Consider the following 21,782-nt stretch of genomic DNA (forward strand, 5'->3'; position numbering starts at 1 on the left):
AAACTCATGGGGAAATGCAGTGGGAATTTGTAAGAGCTTAAAAGCCTGCATTTTTTTCCAGACAACCCATGTGGGTTTTCCTGTTGGTCATACAGTACTTCTTCATATGTAACCCAAATTCGAGTTTCGAGTCGGGTCAGGTTGCCAGACACCCCAACCTGATTTCCAATTTGAGTTGATTTTTCCAAACCCAACCCAACCCAACCCAATCCGATTTGCGAAAAAGCTTAACCCGACCTAACCCAAATTCGGGTTGAACCTGCCTGAGTTGCACCCCTATAGACAAGCATGGAAGATGGGGAGAAGAATAGTGGAAGAGTGGTAAGTAGTGTTTGGTTGTGCGGCAATCCTCGAGAAGATGAGTGAAAGATGTAAGGGTGTCATTACCAAAATAGAGACTGGAAGAGAGATAACGGAAGAGAAAGAGAGAAAAGATAATAAGACAAGATGTTTCTCCTCTTCTTTCACCCAAATTCCACCAAAAGGGTGAAATATGGGGAGAAGATTAGAGGAGGGAACATTTCCGCCACATAGGCGTTGCGTGGGAAAAAAAAGGCAATTATGATGTTTGCAAGATGTCAATGAGTCAAAGAAAGCTTCAATGCAAAATGGCAACCAACTATTCGTTGGGCAGATTAGTGGAAGAACATCGGCGTTTCAAATGCCAATGATATCCTTGCTTTGAGCAACCAAACAGGGCATCGAGATCTTTCCAAAGGGATTTTCTCCATCCTCAAGGGTACATCAAGGTTACCGAAATCTTTCCTGAGGGATTTTTTCCATCCTCAAAGACACACAAGAGTTACCACAGCCCGACTCTGATACCACTTGTTAGGACCCAAGTAGAACTCACCCTTAAAAGGATGAGTTTTGTTGGAGAAAATTGGATGGTGAAGATAGAGATGAAATGAGAAGCTTCAAGGCGAGTGGTCGCTTTGCTTAAGACATTATTCGCCCTCACCAATTGTGTGCAAGGAGAACCACAAATTCACCTCCAAGATACAATGAAGCCTGATGAATTTTACACCAAGTGTTTGATGATGCTCTGTACTAAACGGAATCAAACCCCAAATCACTTTTGGAAGAACAAGTGTGTAAGACCCTAGTGACTGTTTATGCAGAATAATAGTACACTTGAGCAAAAAAAAACTTTTGCTAAGAATAAATTGAAATCAACCCTAACCGAACTCAATTTTATGTTAAAAGTTAAATCAAAATTCCCAAAAATCGACCCGTTTTTCCTATCTACAAATAATGACAAAGCTAAATATACGCAGTAACACACACAGACACCTAATAGGTGAAAATTTAAAAAATGACAAACTTTTGCCAAGCTTTGTTTGGTTGCGAGTAAAAAAAATTCCATTGAATTTTTGTGGGAAAATGGAGGAGACAAAGGAGGGGACAAATATTTATTAGACAAGGGTGTCATTATGAGTGAAGAGAGAGGGAAGAGAGACAGAGCACCATTCCTTAGAAAATTATATGGGAGACTTCTAAGGTAATGCTAATGGCACCTCCCTTTTTCCACATAAGTCTTTGTTCTTTCCTAACAACCACACGAGGCATGACCGAGGGAAATTATAATGCAGTAATTATTAAAAAAGGGTATTTTTTCATCTCTCGATACATATGCCACATACATAGCATTAGCACCTAGTTGGTCAATATTTAGTTTTGTCATTTCACTAACTTTGTGAATTTAGTTCGTAAAAACTAAAAACCCCCCTTCACTTCAAAATTCTTACACTAAAAGGTCACTCTCTAAGCTCTTCTTAATCTCTTATCCACTTCCACCTCTTGAAAAACCCCAGACTCCCCCCAAATCTTCTGTTCCATAATCCAAAAATGCAAACCCTCCAAACCCTCCTTCCCTTTCCATCTTTTCTCCCCCATAAACCCAAAACAATAACTCCCTCCCAGTATCAAAACCCTAACCCACCATTCGCTCCACGCGGCCCCCTTTTCCTCCCCAAAAACCGATTTATCTCCAAGACTTTCCTCACCAATGTCACCAGATCCGACGAATTCCCCGTCGACGAAACCTTCTTGGAGAATTTCGCCCCCAAAGAGAAAGATTCCGAAGACGAAGCTCGCCGTAAGAACTGGATCGAGCGTGGGTGGGCTCCGTGGGAAGAAATCCTCTCACCAGAGGCTGATTTTGCGCGAAAGAGTTTGAATGAAGGCGAGGAAGTTCCTCTTCAAACCCCTGAAGCAATTGAGGCTTTCAAAATGCTAAACCCTAAGTATAGGAAGAAGAAAATGGAGGAAAGCGGATTGACGGAAGATGAGTGGTATTGTGAAACAACCCATTAAAGCTTAAGCTGTTAGAGTTGGTATTATTTAATCATTTATACTTGTGGCCCTCTATTTTTCGCATGCTGTACATGTGGCACATGTGACCCCTCTCTTGGGGTGGTCGTACATGTGGATGGATTTTTTAATATCAACGAGTTGTTGGGTTTTGAAGCTAGGAGGACCTGCTCGCGAGGCAATAACTCTGGTACCATGTGAGACAACTAATTACTCCAAAAGCTTAACCTGTTAGAGTTGGTGAACACTTTAACACTGTACACGTGGCACATGTGAACCCTCTTTTCGATTGGTCGTACATGTAGATTTTTTTAATGTTAAGGAGTTGTTGGGTTTTGAACCCAAGACCAGCCGTGAGGCAATAGCGTCAAACCATGTTCGACAACCAATTACTCCAAAAGCTTTAGCTGTTAAGAGTTGGTGTTATTTAATCATTTATACTTCAACACTCCTTACGTGTGGCCCTTCTTTTTTTCTGGGTTGTCTGTACATGTGGTACATTGTGGCTCCTCTTTTGGGTTGGTTGTACGTGTAGATTTTTTTTAATATCAAGGAGTTGTTGGGCTTTGAAGCTAGGATCTGCCACGAGGCAATAACTCTGATACCATGTGAAACAATCAATTACTTGAAAAACTTAAGCTATTAGAGTTGGTGTTATTTAATAATTTATACTTCAACAGGTATGCAAAGCAGTTCGCCACAAAGGGAGAGATTCCTGAGCCTTTGAAGACAACGTGGGATGGCCCGATTGTTTTTACTCATGTTCCTCCGCGGGATTGGCCACCAAAGGGTTGGAAGGTCGTATGAAACAACCAATTACTTAAGCTGATAGAGTTGGTGTTATTTTATCATTTATGCTTCACCACTCCCCTCACATGTGGCCCCTCTTTTTTTGGGTTAGCCGTTCATGTGGTAAACATGGCCCTTCTTTTGGGTTGACCATACACGTGGATTTCTAAAATCAAGTAGTTGTTGGATTTTAAAACCAGGACCTACCACGAGGCAATAGCTCTGATACTATGTGAAACAACCAATTACTCCAAAAGCTTAAGTTGTTGAAGTTGGTCTTATTTAATCATTTACACTTCAACAGGTTGATGAGAAAGAGCTGGCATTTATCAGGGAGGCACACAAATTGCAGGCAGTTCGGATTGATTTGGAGGAGTTAGAGTCACCAAGGACGAAAACAGAAGGATTGTCTTTGGAAAGGTATTGTGAAACAACCAACTGCTACAAAATCTTTTTTTTTTTAGATGCAAGTCAAATATATTAAAGAGAAAGGGAAAACCGAGAAGGTCTCCCAAAGGATTACAATAAAATATAGAGAAGAAAAAATACAATAACCTCAATGAGGCAAAAAATCAAAACACTCCAACTCCATTTTCTCAACCCCAGATCTAGCCAAAGAATCTGCCTCACAATTTGCAGATCTACGAACATGGTTAAAGACAATGGATGAGCCCTCTACAGGATTAGAGATTTCGTAAAAAAATGACTAAAATCTCCAAGGTGGCGCCGCAGTCCTACGGAGCCACCTAACCACATTTAGTGAATCCCCCTCCACAATAGTAGTGTCAATATGGTCTCTTGCAATTCTTTTAATACCCTAGTGGACCGCCCTGACTTCCGCTTCATTTGAGTCACACACTCCCAGCGGCCCCAAATAAGCCCAAATGGTAGCCCCTTGAAAATCACAATAAAGACCGCCAATACCCGCCGGCCCTGGATTGCCCAAGCTCGAACCATCAAAATTAAGTTTCATCCATCTAATAGGTGGAGCTTCCCACTCTTGAACCACCTATGATCGGTTTTCTCCACTGAAACACACCTCCCTCCAACCCTCCCACAAGTCAAAAGCAGAGACAAAGTGGAAAGGTACCAAGCATTTCGCCCAAGAAATGGTAAGAGCGATGATGTTAATGTATAACCGGTAAAGCGATCTATTAGACCTCTCAAAAACCCTTGCATTACGCTCCTTCCAAAGGACCCACCATGTAGCAATGAGACAAATTTTCCACAACATCTTACCTTTTTCTTCCATGGCACCGCCTCCTAACACGAAATGACATCCGAAATAGAGTGAGGGAACACCCAACAAATACCAAATCTCCCTAAAATGTACCCCCATACTTCTCTAGCGACTTTGCAGTGGATAAAGAGATGCCAAGCCGACTTTCCATCTTCCAATCAAAGGGAACAATGATCCACCAAACACATTCCCCTTTTCCGAAGAAAGTTAATTGTTTGGATCCTATACCTACACGCCACCCACCCAAAAAGGCACACCCTTGGAGGACAATGAAATTTCCACACCTTTGCGTAGATAGAAGGAGCCCCACACGGAACAAGATGCAAATAAAAAGATTTAACGGAAAAGAAGCCAGATGGGTCCCAAATCCAAACTCTTTTATCCGACCCAGACAATTTCATGTAGCAGGATTCAAGCAACTCAATAAAAAGTGATAATGCTTTAACACTCCCCCTCACGCGTGGCCGCCCCTCTTTTGGGTTGGTCATACGAGTGGATTTTTAATATCAAGGAGTTGTTGGGTTAGTATTGCCTCCGATACCATGTGAAACAACCAAGTACTCCAAAAACTTATTCGGCTAGAGTTGGTGTTATTTAATCATTTTACTTTAACAGGTATAAGGTGTTTCTGAAGCAGTATAAGGAGTGGGTGGAAGAAAATAGAGATAGATTGGAGGAGGAGTCTTATAAGGTTTGGATTTGATGAGCTCCTTTCTTTATTTTTTTTATGTTGTGACTTATTGCTTCAATAGTACTTTTATATTTAATATTGCATTCCTTTGGCAATGAAATTTTTTCTTGAGTTTTGCAAACATTTTAAATTTGCAAAGAATGCCAACTGTAGTATAGTGACTCAACTTATTGATTGGAGGTTGTGTGAATGGGGACCGATGTCTTATAACAGCTAGTTGGAAGTAATCTCTCCTATTGATTTGATTGTCTTTCGACCTGTAAAAGATGTCTACATAGTGGTTGGTCTACCCTTCCACTTGATGAGGAACTTCTCTAGCACTCCATTTTGTATACGTACAATCTTAGTATTAAAAATTCTTTCAAGAAGTGGACCAGTTCACAAGTCTGCTCCTCCATTAGACTGCACTCAATCATGTCCTAGGTAGTCATCTAAGTCATAACCTATGATTTGGTCGACACTTTGAATTTATTGATGACACCCATATCGTGTCGTGTCCACCCGTGTCGGCACTCCTTTAGACACTGTTAAATGTACAGCTAAAAGTGTTAGTAACTTTATATGTATGTACGTGTATGAGTGTATCACTATTTCTAGATTTTTAAGGGTTTCCATGCCAGATACATCGTATTCGTGTCGAAACTCGGCACTCGAATTCGTATCCACAAATCATGATTATATGTACTTTCTGTTTTAGCCGTGTCTCCGTTTCTAAATTTGGGAGTTTGCAGCAAGGAATCAGGATTCTTCCCTGGGAGCCTTCGATTCCCGCTTCGATTCCCGTTTCGATTCCCGCTTTCGATTCCCGCTCTGGCAACCTTGGTTTGCAGTGTCCGACACTCCATGTTCGTGTCGAAACGCGACGCTCGTGTCTGTGTCCACAAATCATAGGTCATAACATTAAAAATAAGACTGATGTTGAGGTCTAGTAATCACTCTAATTTGTAACCCTAACAAATAGGCATTTGGTCTAACCTTTTGTAATATTGAGCAAGGCCTAAATTTCTATTCTCTGAAGCCGTGACATGTACCTTGTGGAAATCTGCCTTTTTTTTCAATTATTCCATAACCTGATCACCCACGTCATAATCTTTGGCCCTTTGTAAATCCATCTCTCTCCTTGCACTTAGCATTATTGTCTTCAATATTTTTTAACCTCTTCATTTAGTTTCTTTATATGTTCTGCTTAGGCATCATCATCATCATCATTATCATCACAACGTGACTCATAAATTTAACATCCCTATCAGGTACATGACTTTAGTTACTCCATGTAAACACTCTATTTCCTTAAAATAGGGATCAACGACATAGAAGCAATAAGTTGGACCATCTTTGAAAAATGGTTGACTACTACGAAGACAGGGTAAATGCCTCAGCCAGTCCATGGAAGGCAAAATGAAATTCATACCGACATGGTCCTATGGAGCAGTAGGAGCTCAGAGTGGTATATAGAGTCCAGTATTCTGTGATTGTTCCTTAGCCAATCGACATGCTTGATAACACTTGGCAATTCTCTCGACATCTCATTGTAGATGTGGCCAAAAGTATTTTTCCTCAACAAGTGCAATTGTCTTATCTCTGGAGACATTTCCATCGAGATCGCATCCATGTAATTCTCTAATTATTAACTTATGTAGGGAACAATTCGGATTGCAACATTGTGCTAATATGTAACTGGTTTGGAGCATATATTGATTAATTTGTTCCCTTGTCTACCATGGAATAAATTGTAGATCTACCCAAGATAGGCTTACTCAGGATACATATCCTTAAGGGCTCCAAATCCTACTACTTAGACAAATAAGCTACTCATTAGTACATATCTGCCGCTAAGTTCTCATACACTTGATTATGGGCTTCTACCCCAAATGGCTATATTTGATCACAAAAGTGTCCTCTTGTAAGAAGGAACTTCATTTATCATGACGAGAGTTCAATTTTTTCTAGGAATGAAGACACCCGAGGTCATATTATTCTACCTCATATGTATAGTATTCCTGGCTGGCATCCTTAATCTTCTAACTGAAAAAGGACCTCTTGGATGAGGACAACACCGATATCTACATGCGAACCGTCACACTCACCCTAAAAAACCGTACTAAAATCAAGGAGAGCTATTAAAAGAGCTTTAGTCATAAGCTTCTTCATCTGCAGAAAGCTTCTTTTTTTTGTGTGCTGATTTGCTCCAGACAAATGTTTTGTTCTTCATACATTCAGTGGTTAGAGCTGTGGTTGTAACACCATTCCGAATGAAGCTTCGATAAAGTTTGCTAACCAATGGAAATTCACATCTCCAATAGACCATGAAGTGGGCCAATCGACTATTGCCCACACCTTTGGTTATGCCTTAACAGTTTTGTCGATAAAAACTCAAAAGCACAGCATGTTCTTGCAAAAAGGAACACTTCTTCAAGCTAATATAGAGCTTTTCTTGACGGAAAACGCTCATCAACTAGTGAAGATGTTGTTAAATGCACTTCCAGGCTTTGACTATAGTGTAAGATATCAATAAAAGGGTGAACTTCTTACCATTAAAAAAATCGTCCTTGGTCTTGAATGCAGTCTTCCATTCGTTGTTAGGCCGAATTCTTATCTGATGGTAACCTCTATGAAGATTGAATCTTTGAAAAGACAAACAAACCAGCAAGTTCATCAAGCTTATCGTCAAGCATAATGGTTATTGTGTTTATAGCATGTCTCTCTATGCACATCCACCAAGACCCATCCTTCTTAAAGTCACTAGTGCAGGGACAACACATGGGCTAATGCTGTCACGACTAAACCCTTTGGCCAACAACTCTTCCGCATGTCTCGTGAGTCCTGTGTGCTTCGATGGACTCATACAATAATGGGCCAGATTGTGGACAGTGCTTTTTTTTTTGAAAGGCAAGATTGGAGACAGTTGCACCAGGGATCAGATCAATTCAGTATTGGACATTTCTCATAGGGGGCAGACCATGGGGAAGTTTCTTTAGGTACTAAGTCTTCAAAATATGCAACAATTCTTGAATCTAGGGTGCTGACATTTCAGGTACAACAATTTCCTTGCTCACTTCATTTGCTATCAATGCATAAACCTGCTGCATTCTTGACTTTCCTCAACAAACCTCTTAGTAGTCAAGATGTTTGATGGCTCCACCCTTTTCTGGGGACCTTAAGGGGTTAAGAGTTTAAATTTCAGTTTCGGTTGCCATGGAAACGGAAATGTTTTGTTGAAAATCTAGTAAAATCACATAAATAGGAAGCATTTGCAAATGATAGAATTTAAAGATGATACTCTGGGAAATGGTAGAATAAACACAAATACATAAGCAAGACAACCATCCATAATGGTTTAAAAACATCGAACACCTGGTGACATGCACTGTCACCCAAGTCTTATAATTCAATACATACCAAATTTCACATGTAATCCATATTAATGTTTATACATAATACATGCACTACATTTCGCATGCAATTTATATAAATATAATTATTTAATGCATATTGATATACTATATCACTATTACACTTACAATTTTGGTTTATGCATTTCAGTTGTTTCAGTTTCAATTTCGGAGGGATAGAAATAGAAACATTTCGATTGTTTCGTGTCGGTTTTGGTGAAAATTTAAAACCTTAACTTAAGAGTGAATTTTCAACCATCCTTGCGGAACACATGAGTACAGGATCAGGTATGGTGGATACCATCCTTATCCATAACCAATGTCTTCCCAATTGTTACCGACACGTGCCCATGGGCGCTACATCATGCCAAACATCAAACATCATCTGAATATTTCCAAGCGATGCCCCTTTTCTCTTTTAATAAATTGTTTCCATTCCGAAAAAAACACCATCTGAATATTTGTCTCCCATTGAAATCTCACCAAGCAACACCGTGTAATTTGGACTTCTTATCCTTTCTTGAATCACAGCACCTTATAAGGGTGTCGAGACTTTGAGTCTGTAACTTGAGCTTTTCAACTATTTATTGGGATACAATAAACTTCAATGTCTTTCCCCTCTGCGATCAATGTACGCGCTTTCCTGCCACATAGCACTCGTGTGTGGAAAAGACTTCCATCTCCAATCACCCTCATTCTTATGTTACCATCACATGCTGCACAGCCAATAATTCTCCTTCCATTAAAAAAAAAACAATAACTCTCCTTCCATCTGGTCAGTAGCCACACCCTCCTCTCCTTCGATATAGGATTCAAATCCATAGTTAGGATCAATTTCTTCATCGATGTCCCCAACCAATTCAACTAGATTAGCCTAGCCTTCTGCACTTTTTTTCCGGACACTCAAAGAAGAGATGGCCCGATTCCCCACAAGTAAAACACCGCAGACTACCACCTCCCAAACATCTTCTCAATGAAGAACCACCCAAATCACAAAGTGCACTAGTGATTGCAGCCTTGTTTGCACTGAATAAAGTTGTATGGTTATGAGCTTGTGAGGTTCGATTGTGTTGGGTGTTGCCGACTGCACCGGCACTTCGACCACCATTAGTCATTCCTCTTCTTCCTATCATGGCAGTCCTCTTGAGATTTTCTTCCACTTTCATGCAAGCTGGTGCACTTCATCTAGAGTTCAAGTCTAAATTGCTACCAAGTGCTCTCTGATCTAATAACTTAAGGCCTGATAAGTACCTTGAAGTGGTTATCTCCTCCGATTCAGCTCGCACATTGCGTAGTACCACGTTGTAGAATTCATCAATATACTCCTCAATAGACATTTTTTGGGCGTATAGTTCGATAACACTCTAATAGGTTTTGATTGTAATCAATTGGCAGAAGCTCTTTCAATTTTGTTTTCATATGCTCCCACGTTTGTATGTGAGGCTTACCAACAAGAACAAACAACTCTACTCTGCCCACTGCTGCCAAATCGCAGCATCTCCTTTTAATTTGATTTTTCGCAAAGATGATTTTCCTCTCTTATGACAGATCACTCCATCCGAAGAAGTTATCTACACTTGTTAACCCGTCCAAGAAGCATTTAGGTTGGAGCCTACTGTGAAAACCAGGAACTTCGATTTTAACGCCCTTCTCAAAATCTTGAGTCCACCATTGATATTCATATAGCTGTCTTCATTCCTGTGCTTTCTTCAAATGGATAGCGTGCTGGACTAAGTTTTCCACGACATAAAAATTGAGCTATGGGTTTTTTTTAATGGTGAAGTTTTATTAATGAAAAGGGCAAAGATCCCAATGACCGAGATTGTCAAACAACATCAAAACAAATAATCGATCAAAGATAAAACCAAAAAGAAGAAAAGGAAGAAAGGCCTTCGAGCTCTGGGGCATCGAGTGGAGAGATTGGTTGTCTTCTAGATTTTCTTCCTAAAAACCTTTGCCTACATCACCTTCTGATCGATCTTCGGCCTGGGTTGGATGAGTTTTACCTGGCACACCGCCCATCACCAGGTTGCTCCCTACCTAGAAAGCACAGGTACTCTCCCGGGTCTCCTGTACCCGTACCCGACACGTATGGGGTGCGGGTACGTTCGGGTACACCATGGGTACGTCCCGGGTACATACCCCCATAATTAAAAAAATAAAAAGCCTTTTGCTTGTACTGGGTGTGTCGCGGGTGCGTTAGGGGTGCGCACCCACACGTACCCGACACGTCCTGCTTCTCTTACCTGGTTTGTAAACCCTTCCTGCTTCTTCTCTCTCCTTTCTTGTACTTAGTATTTACAAGTAAATGTCTTTACTATTTTATGGTCCATTTACTTAAGATTTACATGTAAGTAACGGAATACCCCCCATTTGGATTTATTAAAAATAGTTTCAAGACCCAAATCTAAAAGGCAAAAAAGTCAACTCTCCTGTTCTAGTACAAAATTCCCATAAAAAGGGTCAGGTCAAAATTTTAACTTTCTTAACTTCCAAACGGTGGGGTATTTTTCAAATTTTAAAAATTCATAAAATCTATCATGTCCAAACATTATTAAATCCCAAAAGTCCGGTAAAAAAAAATCTCATAATTTGGTCTCTAAAAATTATTTATCTTGTCAGGCACTGGTCAACACACTGGCGATAGACGTTTTTTCAAATGAATGATGTATTGATGCCTCGTGTTATGAAATATGGAACTTAATCACTTATGAAATGAAGAGAAATATTAGAATTTTTCATTTTGGTAATGTTATTGTTATTTGATTGCTCTCCAATTATTTTTTTTAATTTTTATAAATATATAATAATATATTGTTATATTCGGCGTACCCTAACGTACCGCACCCGTTTTTTTTTTAAAAATCACGTACCCACGTACCCGTGTCGTGTCATACCCGCATCCCGTACCCGTACCCGTGCTTCATAGCTCCCTACCCTACTCGTAGCTTGGAGTTGTCACGTTAGGGAAGCTCTTGTCGGATTAGATTTACCAAAATTGCAATAATCTCCTTAATAAACTATCTCCATTCTTTACTCTCCTTCTTCCACTCTTGTACAATTTGCAAAAGCAAAATACACGAAAAGAAAAGGAACAGCCTTAGACGCAATGACAAAAGGAAGGAAAAAAAACCAAAAGAGAGAAAATACAACTAGAAGCAAACTTCCACAATGAAAAAGAAGTATAGTTTTTCGTCATCTGTTAGTAAATGAGGATTTCTCATCTACTATAAGTAGTTTAGGTCGTCCAGAGGACAATCTGGCTCACTTCTGAAAGAGAACTACATTCAAGCTCTCCACCCACCTTGCTAATATATCTTCCCATATACTCCGAGCAGGCAATATCTCAACCCCTTTTTTTGTTTTTTTTTTCCAGAAAAGTATGAATTAATATAAACAAGAGGATGAGAGCCCAAACAAAAGGTGAGCGGAGAGGCTACCCCAACAAAAAGCAAGGCCAGCTTTCATCAGTCATTTAATGCAGCGCCATTAATTCATTACAACTTATCCCATGATTAGCTAGCCTATTATCTAAATTATTCCTTTCCCTGTGAATATGAGAACATAAGCAATTTCATATTCTCCACAATATCATGCATTTCTACACTAAACTTTTCTTTGCTGATCAGAAATAAAATCTGACTCATACAAACAAATTATAGGATAAAAATATACAGAAGCCTATTTGTCCCTGTATTCATTAGGATTTCTGTTTTTCCTATTTTCTTTTCCCTTTTCACAGTCCGGATGAGATCAAAAGCAGTTGTCTCCAAGGTTTTAAATTTCGGCCAAGACCGAAATGTTTCAGCTAAAGTTGCGGATTTCGGTCCGGACCAACACCGAAAGTACATAGATTCAGCGTCGGTTCAGATTTCGGTCGAAATTTCGGAATTCAGGAAATTTCGGCCTAAATTTAAAATTTGAATTTTTTACAAAATTCCCACTAATTTTCAGAAATTAAATTTCGGTAAAATTTTTCAAAAAAACCGAAGTTTGATTTTTTCACATAATTTCTGCCAAAACTGACATTTCAATCCTTGGTTATGCCATGCAACAAACCAGTTCAGTACTATCCAATTGTAACTTATTGATAGCAATTTTTAGTTGTAGGTCTGCATTTTAAGAAGACTAGAAATATATTTTGGAGCAGCTTTCATCTTTACAGCATGAGTTTTATATAACTGAGGACTTTACCTCATTTGGATATTTTTAACCTGGAGGACTTGATTTTCATTTTTCTTTAATGTTTATACAGTTTGACCAAGATTACCATCCTGGTAGGAGGAAACGAGGCAAGGACTACAAAGATGACATGGTTTGATGAATATCTTCTTTCCTTCGCCAATTTGAATGCTTGAATGTTCAATAGGTTGATGTGTACTACAGAGGACCTCTTTTAACCAGTTGTGATTCTTCCTGCAGCTTGAGCTTCCATTTCTATACCCTGGACAAGTAAGCCTTTCAGCCCATTCCAGTAAGCAGATTAATTTTGAGTATGTTTCTGGATATTTTACGTTTGTTGATCTGATTTGTCATGTAAGCAGTTCATTTGTGATGTAGACAAATTATAATTTGAATTTTCTAGTTATGGTTCTATATGATTTACCTGTAGATCTAAATCTATAAAAAAGTTTGAAATTTCGGTTTCGGCCTCGGCTGAAGACAAAATTTTGGTGTAAATCTTATAATTTCGGCCGAAAATTTTAAATTTCGGTTTTGGTTTTAAATTTCGGTCCCTGCCTCAACTCAACAAAGCCTTTGTCCCAAAGTTGGGGTCGGCTAAAATTTCGGTCCCTGCCGAAATCCAAAAATTTGTTTGGATTTTGGCCGAAATTTAAATCCATGTCTGTAATGCTGATGTGACCAGTTAGGCTGTGATTCATGAAACTTTACTTGCCAATCATTCATAGAACATCCTACAAAATAGGCCCATGGGTCTATCATGGAGTTATTAATATTCTTGGGCATTATTTCTGATAAGAGTCATGTTACTAAAACTGCATAAGTAGATTATATTGCTGATAAATAATTAATTGTTTATAAATGAACTTAATAGAGAAAACTAATAGTTAAGTGGCTTGCTACACAGATTTGTGCAGGAAAAGTGACAACTCTTCATCTATACCAGGGAGCATTTGTTGACATTGGATGTGTATATGATGGGTAAGTCTTTAATAATTCGTAGAAGCTTGAATATACCGTATACAACTGCTTAGCCTTTTCTTTATACAACTGCAATTGCCCTAAAAACTTTTAAACAATTGAAGTATCATCGAAATGCATGTGGGGAGATCCCTAAGGGAGCAATCCCAATTTGGTCAATCTTTGTTTGTCATTTCCTTAACTCTCCCAGTTCTAATCTCTAACTAGTCTGGAAAGTTGGGCTGGAGATGTAAGAGTTTTCATTTACCTCGCCAAGTCCATTGAATACTTGACCGAGTCAATGATTGGACCTTCCGAGTTGAAAGAGTTTTCATTTACCACGCCAAGTTTTTCCTTGTGTTTTTTTTTTTGTCCAAGTAGCCCCTGACCAAGTTGACTTGGGCAAGGTGATGATTGAATAGGCAAGTTTTTAATCATTTGTTGGCCTTGATTCAGTGCATAAAGTCCACCAGAGACAAGTCTACTTTGATTAGCCACGTTCTGATTAATGAATTGCCTTAAGCTAATGATTGTCCTCCTATTACTGTAGTATCATCTCACATCTCTTGCTGTTCTTCAGATGGGTTCCAATAAAAGGAAATGATTGGTATTGGATCCGTCACCACATAAAAGTTGGTATGCATGTCACTGTTGAAATTCTGGTGAGCGATAATATCTAATCACGTTCTCTTAGTTTTAACTGCTATTCATTAATACTCATTGTTTGTGTCTTGGACTGAAGGTTTTGTTTTGTTTTTTTTGTTTTTAAATTAAATGAGTATACTTTGATACTGGCTACAAGCCTGCAACATGAAAATCCATTTGACTTCCCTGGGAAATGCTTCTAAATAACACAACTCCTATCTATAGCATTATATATACTATGTACTTGTTTGGAATGCTTGTTCTGTGCATGTGAAGCCCTTACCTTTTGGAAGGGTGTTGAAGCACTTCCAATCTGTTTAAGTTAGTATTGATCAATTTCAGCATGCCTAGATATTCGAACTTAGGCCATAGCACTGGCTTAAAATTGTTATGAGTTGGTTTCGTGCTCCAATGGAGCTTAAGAAGCTTTTGGTCCACAACTCCACTCAGATATATTGAATTACATTATCCAATCTTAGCTCCTCCACCAATGTTCTGAAAGTTTAAAGTGGATTGTAGAACACAATAAATAATTAAATATTGAATTAAATCCAATGCAAATTGAACTGTGCATCACTGAACCTTTTGCATTTTAATTTAGAATATTTAAATAATGATGTGCTAACTTGTAAAATAAAGCAGAAAAATAAGATATTGATTAACCATCTATTTCAATTTGCATCCATCAGTTAAATTACTAGCATTGAAATATCTTGCCCACCTAAACTCCGAAAAAGTTAGGTCATATGATTCTTCGGTAAAGCAGGAATTTGTTGCTAGAGATTGATTAGAAATTTGGTGAATGGTAAGCAGATGTTGAAGGTGTTTCTTGTAGGGCTTTAGTTTTTTAGAAAATGCAAGACTGAGCAAAACAATCCGCTACAATTCCATAATGCAATGAGAAATGCTATTTGGGGCTTAAAGGCCCCTACTACTTTATATAGAAAAAAAAGAAATTTTTTTTGGAATTTATGGGTCCCACTTTTGCCTAGAGCCTTGACACCTCTTTCTTGATCAAATTGTAAGATTTGACTTGAATTGTATTATGCAACTTGTGAATTGAAAGGAACAGTGGGATAATCTAAAGGAACAGTAGGAGAGGGAAGAAGAGGTACCTGGGAAGGAGGTGTGATCTCCTACTGAGAAGAAGAGAATACCATGTTGAGAAGAAGACAATGGAGAAAATTAGTGAGTTGGAGAATTACTCCCCCTCACTTATGTATTTATATAATGAGAACAAGAGTACATAGACCATACTGCCCTTAGGCTCATATACACTTCTAACAGATGACAAAATTTAAAACATATTGCCACTAACAAGAGAATTAGTAAACATACTAAAGAGGCAATTATGCCCTTAATGCTAGGGATACCGCGTGCCTTGCTACATTCGGTGTTGCTACTTACCAGCATGTCAAAACATATATAAAGATATCATTAAGAAATTTCCCTCTCCTAGGTCATTATTTATTCCCGTCCTTCAGCTACATGCTTCATAACATTGAATATAGAGTATTTCTAATGTTAAAATGTTGTGTTGTGTCATTAAAAAAAATGCTCTGTTTCCTTCATCAATGTCTTAATGACATCTTTATTGTTTTCCTTTGGAATTTGTGAATTTTTTTACTTTGAAACAACCATCTTTAGGAAGTGAAAAAAAACACAGTCTCTACTGGAATACATCAGCTAGTATCTGTGCATTCTTTATTGCGAGCTTGGTTTACTTTAAATATTCTTCTGTGTTATTTTCCAGGCGAAAAGAGATCCATACCGCTTCCGTTTTCCAATCGAAATGCGTTTTGTCGATCCTAATATAGACCACCTCATGTATGTAATACCTACTATTTTGTCATTTGTCAGTCATCTCTCTTGGCATGTTTCAAAACTTAGATTTGTAATGCTTTGTATTTTACTTGTGCTAATGAACTCCATATCTTCTTGTTAATAACCCAATACTTCTGACATCTATTACTGTTTTGAACTTTTGTTATTTCCTTGCTTTTCCTTCTTGGTTTTATGCATTTGCCTCCACTTTCGCAGCTTCAACAGGTTTGACTTTCCACCAATATTTCATCGTGATGAAGATACTAATCCCGATGAATTATGTGTAAGCGTCTTTCTTACTCGAAAATGTCAACTTCTTGTTTCATATTTATTTTCATTTATATATATATATATATATATATATATATATATATATATTATCCCCCCTACTTATTTTATAGTTTATAATACAAAACAAATTTTGCATAGGATAATTGATAAAGGAAGGTTTTGTAATTTCTCCCAATTTGTTTGCTGGATGAAGGATTTGAATTTTCTGAATGGCATCATATAGTTACATATACATTGTGTTCTTGATTCTAGTGTTTCAAATGGAGGCATTCTAGTTACATATACATTGTGTTCTTGTTTATAGACCATTTTTCACATGTATACCTAATGCAACCGGTTAACTTACCAACTTCTCCAAAAGCTTAAGATGTCGAAGAAAGGCATTATTTATCTTTTATACTTAAACACTCCCCCGCACGTGTGGCCCACTTGGCAAACACGTGGCACATGTGGTCCCTCTTTGGGCCGACCATCGCATGTGGACTTTTGCTATCCGGGAGGTTTGAACTCGAGACCTTTGGCTCTGATACCATGTTAACTTACCAACTTCTCCAAAAGCTTAAGCTGGTGGAGAAAGGCGTTATTTATCTTTTATGCAACACAACCAAATGTGTGAAAATATCAGACTTTTACCTCAGTTTATGTGCAATTCTCTGGTATAGAGTCCATTTTATTTCATCTAGAATATGGTGTGTGCCAAATGTTTGAACTCCTATTGATGTAGGACCGGGAGAGAGAAATAGAAGAAAGAGGAAAAAAGAGAAGAAGAGAAGAAGAAGAGGGAAGAGGAGAACTATAAGCAGAAGAAGAAAAGAATTAGAGGGGAGAAATCTCAATCAATCAATTAATCATCCAAAACGTAAAATCCCTAATACATGTGGCGTATCTATAGGCAGTGGACATAAAATTCCATCGAAAATAAAACCATTGAAACTAAAACACATGGAAATAAAATCCTAGTCACTAAAAAACATGGAAATAAATCCTACTGGGCAAATATGCCTCCTATTAGGCGTACAATCCGCATCACCAATTTTAGGCAAAACTTTAATTTATTTAGGCTTTTGGATGATGAATATCTATTGCTATGCTTATATTCCTTGGTTCTTTGGTTTTCATGGATCATGTGTGCCTTGGTGTCTCACAATCCATATAAATCCTCCAAAGGAACAGTTTCAAAGGTCCTCTGACCTTGATTCATGGAAATAATAAGTTGAAGAGCATTTCCTTTTGGATGATGGATATTTATTGCTATGCTTATACATCCTTGGTTCTTTGAGTTTCATGGATCATGTGTGCCTTGGTGTCTCACAATCCATATAAAATCCTCCAAGAAACAGTTTCAAAGGTCTTCTGACCCTTGTACATGGAAATAACAAGTTGAAGATGTTTTCTGTTTGAGTTTATTTGTCATCCTTTTACGTTTTGAATGTCACTGTAACCTGTTTGTGAATCCATGCCATGATTTTTTTTAATGGTAAATCCATGACATGAGTGCTCAGCAGCTGTTCATTTATCTTAGCCTTCCGTCGCATGATGAGTAGCCTAGTAGCCCGTCATTATATATTTATGTTCATTTGCATTGTCAGCTCTATGCTACTAATTATAGGACACTTTTGCAGCGGGATTCTGGAAGACCCCCCATTCCTAGGAAAAGACCAGCTGACAAAATAGAAGAGCAGCCTTTGTTGTCGAATCATCCTTACGTTGATAAGGTATTTCTAACCCAAACTCCCGAGACGAAATATATTTCCGTTTTTTAACTTTTGGACCCCTGGTTTGTGTTGTCATTTCCATTGAGATATTCTTGTCTAAATTATTATTTTGAACATTTTTCACTTGCCAGTCTCATGCATGTATTTCAGTATTTGCGACTACTTTTTTGAACTGAAACTGCTAGGATTATCCTTCACAAACAAATAGATTCATCCTTTCAGATTGTCTATCAATTTTGCTCAGATGAAACTGGTTTGTAACATGGTTTGAAATTTCGGATTTCGGCCAGGACCAACCCTGAAAGTTCCTGAATTCGAATTTCGCTTAAATTTTCAAGATTTCCACCAAAATTGCCGAAATTTCTACTGAAATCTTGTAAAATACCAAAATTATTTTCCGAAATTTACATGATTTTGGCTGAAACCGAAAAATTTCGGTTTTGGTTGTGGCCGAAACCGACATTTAAAACCTTGGTTTGTAATGCAAGATCTGTTTGTTGGCTATGCAGTTATGGCAGCTACATGTTGCAGAGCAAATGATTTTGGATGATGAGGAGGCAAATCCTGATAAGTACAAAGATGTGAAAAACATGGAGTCAATTAATGACACTGTTACAGATGAAGACGATGGTGTCGAATATACCCAAGATTATTTTAAGAAAACCTTACTCCCAAAGATGATTTTGGTGAATAACAGTTCCCTTGTTAATTTTACCTTGATTATGGATGGACCTCATTGTTCTTGGGTTTGTCTGATGATAAATATTTTCACAGAAAACAAATGTGAAAGAACTTGACATGGATGCTGCGCGTGCTGAACGGCAGGTGACGTAAAACACTGCAACTGTGTTATTAGTTATTAACTAATTTTTTGGGCGTTTTAATTTGTATTTTATTTCGTCTGGTTGGGTTGGGTTGATGCCAACCCGAACCTGACCCGAGTTCAAACCCAATGAGGTTCAACCGGACCCAACCCGAGGAACCTGACCCGACCTGAGTGCCTGCCCGACCCAGACAGAGTTTTTAAGCTTTGAATGTACAAACTAAACACTAAAAAAATGATAAAAAAATGTTGGGTTTCACTCGAGTTGGGTTGCCGGAGCCCTCAACCCAAACCGACCCATACTCAGCCCGGGTTAGGAAAACTCGACCCCAACTTGAACCCGACCTGATCCGACTTGTTTTTCTCAGGTTGAACCCGACCCGAGTTGCACCCCTATGAAATTTCAATGATTTTGAATTTTTTCTAGATGAATTTGGTGAAATTTTCAATGCGTATTCGTTTAATGCAGCTCAACAACAAACTAAAGAAGGAGGCAAAAGATAGAGGAGAAGAATATAACGTAACCAAGTTGAGACGAAATATTGAGATGGATGAGTATGACCTGATCCATTGGCGGCGATCGCTGGAGGAAAAGGAAGCTCTTATCAGAGATATTAGCTGGTATTCCTCTTATTCTAGAAGAAATTATCATCTCCATTTTAATGTCCTCTTTTTTTTTTTTTTTTGAATGGTAATTTTAATGTCCTCTTTGTTTATTTATTTGTTTGGACCTTGGATCAAATAGTATTTGTCTATTTTGATCTTGTGGAAAATCTATTCCATTGTTTTATATAAATCCATGCTTCTACACCTATTAAATTAAATACAAAGCTACTTTTGTCTCCATTTTAAATAGGATGTACTTAAGTTTCTAAAAGGTTTGGTACTTGTGTATAAGTGAGTTTTATAAAATAATAAGATATCTAGGGTTGTTATTTTATTTTTTTGAATTGCAATAACATATCTATAGTAAATAGGAACCAGGTACAAGGGCATGATTTGTGTCCCTCTTTAAGATTTTGGTAGCCTTCTCTGTCAACCAAGTTGACCCAATATGTAATCAGTGAAATTGATGTTGTGTCTTTTTTCTTTCTTTTTTGCAGTCGCCAATCTCTTGGTCTTCCTTTGGAGGAGCCAGGGAGATATGTTGATGAAAGTTACTTTGGGAAGGATCGCTATGACCCGACAAACCCTTTATACCGCTATGACTACTGGGGAGAGCCCAAGAACTCTGAGAAGAGCAAACAAGAGAGAATGACTGATATGCATAATAAGTCCATTGTAGGCAAGAGTACTTTGTGGTACGGGATGTCCTACGAAGAGGCCATTAAGAAACGAATGCAGAGAGAAGCCCGTTCTAAAGGGATGAAGAAAGAGCCCGACGAGGTGGAAGACAAAGATGAAGAAAACAAAGTTGATGATGATGAGGATGATGATGACGACTTCGACTACAGTATTCTAGGTTATTCAAATTCAAGTTCTTCAGATAAGCCTCTAGTTAATGGAACTGAATCTCCTAGAATGTCAGATGAAGGCATGTTTGAGAATTAGTTTAGGGTTGCCATTGGATAGTAATCCTTTTTGCTTGTACAGTAATTGCCATAGGAATAGTAAATGCAGCCTTATTCTTCCAAGAAACTAAAAATTGTTGAAGTGAAGTGGTATATTCGCCCCGTTTTCTTGCCCACGCCACCCTTTCAGTGTATTTATGACTACTCTTTTTAGTCTTTTAACACTTGAAGGGGGTGGCCAAGGGAAGAAATGGGATGAATATATCATTTCCCTTGTAGAATATGGATTTGGCCCCAGCTTACTCTCTAAAAGCATTAGTGAGATATTCTTGTCTGATTGCAACATGTTTGAGAATTAATGAATGGTTTCCAGTGCATGGTAATCCTGTTTTGTTGCTTGTACAGTTATTCCTAATTGATGATGATCTCATATAACAAATGCGGCCTTATTCTCCCCAGAAACTACATTGAAGAATGGGAAGTGATATATTCGCCCCCTCTTCCTTGGGCCACACCCTTTAGGCCACGCTTGGATACCCATAGGATTTGGATTTGGTTTTCTCACAATTTCAGTTGAGATTTGGAACTGGATCAGATCCTTAGATTTCCAAATCATCTACAGCAGTGAAAAAAAATCCGATTTTCCAATCTGTTTTGCAAGACATTATTTGGAAATCAATATTCGTCGCAATTACCTTCACCCTCCCTGCTCCTCGACCTTGCTGCAGCTGCAGCGAGACGTCCCTCCCTCGTAAAACATGAGCATGAGGATGATTGATGTATTTTGTATCCAAAACTCAAATCCAAATCCAAATACAAAAACATGATGTATCCAAGCGTGGCCAAAGTGTATTTATGACTACTCTTTCAACACTGGAATGGGGGTGGCCCAGGGAAGAAAAGGAGGCAAATATATCATTTCCCTTGCAAAATATGGATCTGCTCGTAGCTTGCCCAGCAAAACTATTTTATTAGTGTGGTATTCTTATCTGATTGCAAGCTACATTGATCAAAAGAAAGATCGGAACTTCGTCCAAAGATTTTGACCATGCTCGGAGACCCCTCTGCTCAACAACTTACCAACTTTTGCGCCCATATGTACAGTGTAATATTTGGTTTTTGCCCATTTTAACAGAGCCGAAGGCCCCTTTGACCGTAAAATTTATTTTACATCCAGTTTTTCACTTAAAAAATGGGTGTAAAATTTGTTTTACGCCCATCTTATGTCGGAAGAAACAGGAGCTCCTATCATATCGGAATTACCGAAACACCCTTATCATATCGGAAATAACCAAAATACCTTCCTGCATAAACATTTTCTTTATTTTGTTACCTTTTTTATAAAAAAAAAAAAAAAAAAAAAAAAAAACCCTTCCTATATGCCTGTATTATGGAAAATCAACCAA

At 38.2% G+C, this 21,782-nt stretch overlaps 1 protein-coding gene across 1 annotated transcript; it reads left to right on the forward strand.

The window, feature by feature from the left end:
• The first annotated feature begins 1,775 nt into the window (after nt 1-1,775).
• Nucleotides 1,776-20,759, forward strand: PDE312 (Nucleic acid-binding, OB-fold-like protein). Its single transcript, XM_077355795.1, has 15 exons — nt 1,776-2,294; nt 2,994-3,111; nt 3,407-3,522; nt 4,958-5,033; nt 12,681-12,740; nt 12,848-12,877; nt 13,515-13,588; nt 14,148-14,229; nt 15,966-16,039; nt 16,253-16,319; nt 17,950-18,042; nt 18,552-18,728; nt 18,817-18,867; nt 19,335-19,486; nt 19,969-20,759. Exons 1-15 carry the CDS (start codon nt 1,849-1,851, stop codon nt 20,414-20,416), a joined length of 2,064 nt encoding a protein of 687 aa, XP_077211910.1. The 5' UTR covers nt 1,776-1,848; the 3' UTR covers nt 20,417-20,759.
• Nucleotides 20,760-21,782: the final 1,023 nt, after the last annotated feature.

The sequence above is a fragment of the Tasmannia lanceolata genome, unplaced genomic scaffold, assembly GCF_043159265.1.
Source record: "Tasmannia lanceolata isolate RefF3 unplaced genomic scaffold, GAP_Taslan_0.1 ptg000015l, whole genome shotgun sequence".
Lineage (NCBI taxonomy): Eukaryota > Viridiplantae > Streptophyta > Magnoliopsida > Canellales > Winteraceae > Tasmannia > Tasmannia lanceolata.

Bases quoted from the DNA above. Each gene is read 5' to 3' on its own strand.
- PDE312 (XM_077355795.1), top strand. From the start codon at position 1,849: ATGCAAACCCTCCAAACCCTCCTTCCCTTTCCATCTTTTCTCCCCCAT. The intron at 5,034-12,680 runs GTTTGGATTTGA...ATGTTTATACAG, and splicing joins TGGAGGAGGAGTCTTATAAG to TTTGACCAAGATTACCATCC. The intron at 18,729-18,816 runs GTGAATAACAGT...ATATTTTCACAG, and splicing joins TACTCCCAAAGATGATTTTG to AAAACAAATGTGAAAGAACT.